Source organism: Mus caroli, chromosome 2 (assembly GCF_900094665.2).
Source record: "Mus caroli chromosome 2, CAROLI_EIJ_v1.1, whole genome shotgun sequence".
Lineage (NCBI taxonomy): Eukaryota > Metazoa > Chordata > Mammalia > Rodentia > Muridae > Mus > Mus caroli.
The window spans coordinates 105,864,548-105,871,036 of NC_034571.1; the positions used below are offsets into that span (position 1 = coordinate 105,864,548).

General features: G+C 39.8%; 1 protein-coding gene across 2 annotated transcripts in view; it reads right to left on the reverse strand.

Moving 5' to 3' along the window:
• The window catches only part of Ryr3 (ryanodine receptor 3), a 542,105-nt gene that overhangs the window by 258,536 nt on the left and 277,080 nt on the right, over window positions 1-6,489 (reverse strand). For both annotated transcript variants that reach the window (XM_029469442.1, XM_021156945.2), the window contains one exon: window positions 1,102-1,270. In XM_029469442.1, the coding sequence (XP_029325302.1) occupies window positions 1,102-1,270 (169 nt within the window). The remainder of the gene's footprint in view (window positions 1-1,101; window positions 1,271-6,489) is intronic.

A 6,489-nucleotide genomic window follows, 5' to 3' on the forward strand; every position in this document is an offset into this window, starting at 1 on the left:
AGGGAGAGGGAGAGGGAGAGGGAGAGGGAGAGAGAGAGAGAGAGGATTTAGATAAAAGTGTGTGAGAAGGATGTAGAAGGAGTTGGGGGAGGGGTAACTATGATGAGAATATATTGTATGAAAAAAAACTATTTTTGGTTAAAAAAATTTATTGGCATCAGACAATCATGGTCATTTTCTTTACTCCTAGGTGGGGTTTAGAGACAACAAAACCTAAAGAAAAACTTCAACCCCTTTTCTGACATTTTTACGAGAGGAAGCCATGCCATGAAAACTTCTGTGTCTAGGAGAAAATGGTGAATGTCCTTTAAGTAGTCTGTAGCTCTGCAGAATGCTGCCAGGCCCTGGCTTACTTTGATGTGAAGACTGAACATCTCACAGCAATAACTTAGGATGAACCTTCAGCCATGGAGTGCTGGAGTTTACCACAACCTAATAACACCAGATTATCATGCCCAAGTTCAGAGAAGGCTCTGATTTGTCTAAGGTCATCCGAAGGCAGGAATAGAGTTAGAATGGCGTGAGTCTTAGGACACCACACTACCATTTATTTATGTTTCCCTCACATTCAATCCCTGCCCCAGAGACTCAGATGTTCACTGTCTAATAGCAGGCACACTGTCACGTGTATCCTTCAAACCTGTTCTCTAGACACTTCTGTTGTGGGTGAATATAAGCATTTGCATTTTACAAGCTGGTTTCCTAGGTAATTCTGACGTATCCCAAAATTTGTGGATCACAACCACCAACATGTGATAACAAGCTGATTTATTGTATGTGGATTCTGGACACAAATTGCAATGAAGCATTAAATCCTAAGCAGTTTGAATGTGCCAACCATCACTAATATTCCAGTGGTGGTTGTCAGGAATATCCCACCCCCGCCAGTAAATCCTTTTCTTTCCAGCTTCTGGGAAGCTTCGTATTCTTAAGTCTGTTCATAAATGTGTGTATACCTACAGACAAAGCTAAGCTGCAGCAGTAAATATATTTCAGCTCTGAATGTAAAGGATCTATCAGTCAGTCAGTAAATCTATCAAACAACCAATTAGTCTCTGTCTGTCAGTCTGTCTGTCTGTCTATCTCTCTCTCTGGACTTACCTCCTCCTTGAAAAGATTTTGTCTGTTCTTTAGAGAGCGGAGCTTATTCTGTTTGTCTTCATGTTGCATCTCCTCCTCTGGTGGCTGGAAGTAGGCTATCAAGTCTTGCAGGGTCTGCAGAACCTCTTCTGTTGGCAAGGCGACAGGGGCAGTTGTGCGATTGTTTCCACTAAAAAGCCATGAGATGATACTGCTCAGGGGCCAGGTACTAGCGGGACCATGACTAAGGTCTTCTGGGTCCTCACTCCTTCCAGCCCCATGCTGGCCACAGGGAGCTGCTTGCTGAGGTAGTCATTGCACCAACAACCTCAAGATGAAGTTCGCCCAGCAACACAGCAGCAGGAAACAATATTTGTATTCATTTACAGCTATTTCGTAAACAAGGAGACATGATTCCTCTTGGCACATTTATTTTCAAGCAACTTACAGTTTATCCTTGCATTGCTGTGCTCAGCACTCAGCACCAAGCAGGTTTTACTGAGTGTCTAATGATGATTTCTGTATAATCTAAAGAGGGAATGTCAACTGTGGTTATCAGGATGACGATTTCTATCTGCAGCAGATGGTTCCCTTCACTCACCCCATCTGTCTGTCACACTTCCTCTTTAAATAAGCACACTTGGAAAAATAACAAAGGTATTAACCTACAATACTGTTCTTTCACATTATGTTACCTTCATAGAACACATAAATCACAAGACTGGGGAAGGTGGGGGAAGTCTATCCATTTTCCCTCTCTTCTCTCTTCCTTTACGTACTTCCTCTGTCCAAGTGTCTTCTGATGCATCTGTGCATAGCTTTGTATTTGCATATGTGCACACTCTTGCTTTCTGTCACCTGTTAATGTCACCTTTCCTCAAGGTATCTCTTTCACCCCTTTGGATCTTCCTCCCCCTGGATTCTCTCTGCACATGCCTCCTTTCTTAGGCTTTCAGTATTATCCCTCTCAGTTCCAGTGTCTACCCCTCTTGGCTTCTGTTCCTTCTTCTTAATGCTAAACTCAAAGGGCTACTGTCAACATCTTCACCTTACACATATTTCTGAGAGTCTCTATCTATCACACTGTTTGCCCATCTGTCCTCCTGCTAGTTCATAGCCACTGTACAATGGGAGAAGGAGAAAGCATGATGGAATTCTAACTTTCCTTCTTCACTGCCCTCTCCTGTTGTGTCCCTATTTCATAGTGTAGATTTGCCTTCTGGACCGGCTACTGCTTACTGTTGGCTTCTCAAAAGAAATGGAAGACAAGAGCCTGTATCCAAATTATTTTTCTCTTTCATTTCCTAGGTGTTGCTAAGTTGTCACCTCTGCTGTATGGGTTTATTTGCCATTAGTTCTTCTTTCTCCTAAAAGAGGCTGTGGTGGTTGAGAAAAGTAAGAGCTCTGTTGGGAACAAAGTGTCTGTCTATCTGTCTGTCTGTCTGTCTGTCTGTCTCTCGATCTATCTATCTATCTATCTATCTATCTATCTATCTATAAGATATAGACATCTCAAATTGGGAAATGTTTAATTTTTTAAATACACAAATTTTGGTAAGAACAGTAGGAGGCTATTGTCTTTTAGGTTAGGGATGCTTTTCAGTCAGTTTCAGGGCAAAGACTTGCAACTGGGAAAGGCAGGCCAAGGGCAAGAACTGGCCAGGGTCCATGTTATCTATTTATATCTGGGTGAATGTGGAACCTCAGGAAGATATAAAGTCAGCTCCAGGAATGAACTGTCAACTGCTTAAATATCAAATGTATTTTGCAGCCAAATACAGACCGATTGGTGAATGTTCTTAGACCAGAGATGCTAAATGAAGCACACAGGCTGAAGTTAATGACTCAAAACAGTAGGTAGAGATCACATGAAGAAATAGCAAGAAAGGTGAGAGGGCATTATAATAAAACAAGGATTTAAATGTAATTTTCTGGTTTTGGTCTTCTCATTGGTTCAAGAAACCATTCTGTAAGACAATCATTATAAAACTGTGCTGCTAGGCTTCTAACAGACAGAGATATCACCATGGTAATGTTACCACAAAGGAGGAGGGAGAAAATAGAACAATATTAGAATAATGTTGCTTTACTTAAGTTAGTATGAATTTAAAATAGGTTATTTCAAGTTAAATACACACTGATATTACTGAGAAAAAGCACACAAAAGATGAAAATAAAAGTTCTCCAAAGCTGAACAGTATACTAGAAATATATATTTAACCCCAAAGAAGCAGTAAAAGATAGAACAAAAGGGTGAGTCAAAACCAGAAAAATGAAAATTATAAATATAAAGATCAATGTAATTAAACATAAGTGTATTAAACACATTGATAAAGAGAAAAACCATCAGACTTGATCTGAAGAAAAAACAATACAACATATGCAATGTCCAAGACACATAGCTAAGCATCAAAGCCAGAGATGAGGTGAAAGCCTGGGTGTGGGAGCGAGTAGTCAGAGCCTCACCACAGCTGTGACCCTGAGGGGCTCCACGAAGATGAGTGAAGAACATTTGTAGAGAAGACAATCTCTCATCTCAGTAGAGCCAACTTCTCAAGGCAATGTACCATTATAAAAATGAGCACTTGACAGCAATGATCAGAACTGACAAAGAAAAACATACAGCCTAAGTCAGGAGACAAAATTCTTTAACAGAAATGTCAATACCTTGTTCTTAATCACTTAAAACCTTAAATCTTATTAGTGTAAGACTAGGATGTAAGGCAAAGAAAAGGGATTTGACAAAAATCTAACACCCATTCAAGACAGAAACACATTCAAGACATCTGTTTCTAGAAACAGATGGCTTAGCAAAGAACATTTACGAAGACCCTACAGATAACACTGAACTTAGTGATTAAAAAAACAAAACAAACCAATGATAACAACAACAACCTTGATGTTTTCCTCCTAGGATTTGAAATAAAAGAAGAATATCTGCTCCTTGCATCAGCATTACACACTATACTGGATGTTCTAACCAGAGCAAGTTTCGAGGGGAGGAGGGGAAATAAAGTATATTACTACTGGAAAAGAAGACGCTCTTCATTCATAGATGACCAGATCTTGTATGTAGAAAACTCTTAAAAATCTACATTGTAAGAAAGCCCCTAGAATTAAAAAACAATATCAATGCTGTTCTGGATGTGAGATTAATATTTTAATAATGATATATGTCTATAAAGAGTAATGAATAACCTGAACTGAAATTTAAAATATAAATTTCACCTCCAAAAGTATTAAAAAGACACAAGTCCCTAGGAATAAGTCACACAAAAGAACTGCAAGATGATACACACACAGACAACTTCAGCTGCTTCCCAAAGGCAACTGGAGAGCACATGAATAGAGAGGCATGTGTGTGCACTGCTGTGCATTACCAAAGGAGCAAAGCTTCGAAAGCTAATCCACAGATCAACTGCACTTTCTACACATGTCCCAGAGGGCATTTAAATTTAATTTTTTACAGACATTGACAAATTCATCCTAAAATTCACATAAAAGAGGAGAATGTAAAAATGACTTTAAATGTATTATAAAATGAAGGATCCATGTTACATGATTTCAACACTATAGTATCTTTAATTAGTAATTTTAGAATACTAATATGCATATGGATCAATGAAATAAGTAAGAGATCTATAATAAACTCCTGCATTTGTGGTTATTTGATCTTCCTTTCCTTTTCTCTCAATCGCTCAATCTCTCTCTTTCTTTCTCTATCTGTCTGTTTCTCCCTTTCTATCAATCTCTTTGTCTCTGTCTCTCTCTGACTTTCTGTTCTCTCTCTCTCTCTCTCTCTCTCTCTCTCTCTCTCTCTCTCTCTCTCTGATGTACATGTGATTTGCATGTGCAAGTGAATGTAGCAGCCAGGGGCTAACCTTGGTTAGCATACCTCAGGAACTGTCCACCTCATTTAAGATAGGCTCTCTTACTACGATCTGGGGCTTGCTGATTAGATGAGGCTGCCTAGTCACCAAACCTGGAGATCTCATCATCTCTACTTCCCCAGTGATTGGATTACAAGTTCACACCCTTATGGCTAGGCTCTTGTGACTTTTGACAAAGGCACCAAGACCATTTGTTGGGGAAAGGTAGTCTTACTTAAACTTGCCTAAAAAGCAAGTTGCATGGGGGCAATCTGATATTCTAATACTTCACTGTGTAGCCAAGGCTGACTTTAAACTCATGAGTCTTCCTGGTTTAGTCTCCTGAATTCTGGGATCGCAGCATGTAATACCAGGTCCATTTTTTTTCTTTTTCCTTTTATTTCTTCTTTCTTGTGTAGTCTCTTTCTCTCTCTCTCTCTCTCTCTCTCTCTCTCTCTCTCTCTCTCCCTCCCTCCCTCCCTCCCTCCATCCCTCCCTATCTTTCCCTCTCCTCCCTCTCTCCTTCCTCTCTCTCTGTGACAGAGAGACAGAGACAAAGAGACACTTGTGCAGAAATGCATGGTGTCAAGAGGCTGACAGTGGGGTTTTTTTTTCTCAATCACTCTTCACCTCATTTACTAAGACAGGGTCTTTCGTGTAACCTGAAGTTCACTGTTTTGGCTAGACTGGCTTACCAGCAAGACCCTAGGACACACCTGTGGGAGAGATGGCTCAACAGATAAGAACATGGGGGTGGGGTGGGGTTGTAACAGAGTGCCAGGTTTGTTTCTCAGCACCCATATGGCAGTTTACAACTATCTGTAGCTCCAGTCCCAGAGGATTCAATGTCCTCTTTTGGCCTCCACAGGTACCAGGTATGTACATGGTGCACAGATGTACATGCAGACAAAACACCTATATACATAAAAAACATTTTAAAAAATTAAAAAGAAAATGAGAAGAGAAACCACAGATCAGGATACAGTGCTTGTAAATCATAAATTTGTTAAATCACTTGTACTAGCAGGCTCACTGAACTCAGAAATCTCAATTAGAAGACAAATGACTCAATTTTTAAAAGGCAAATGCATTTGATTACACTGCACCAAAGAAGATGTATGAATGGCCAGGAAATACATGAAAACATATTTGATACCATTATTCATTCTGGAAATGCAAATCCACACCATTCCACTTCTTCTATATGATGGCTACAATCAAAATATCAGATAGCTCAAATACAGGGAAGGTTGTAGGAAAAATGGAACTTCATTAACTTATGAGGGAATGATAAATGGTATACATCCCTTGGGAAACAGTTGTTTTCACATGTCCCACATGTCAATGCATGCTTGAAAGTTTAGCACTATGGAGGCTGAGGCAGGAAGATCAAGAGTTCAAGGTCATCATAGTCAATACATAAAGGTGCTACCTCTGTGTAAATAAACAGGTCTGGGGATATACAGATGGCAAAGCCTTTGTTTGACATGTATAAGGCTCTGAGATCAATCACCAGCAGAGAGAGAGAGAGAGAGAGAGA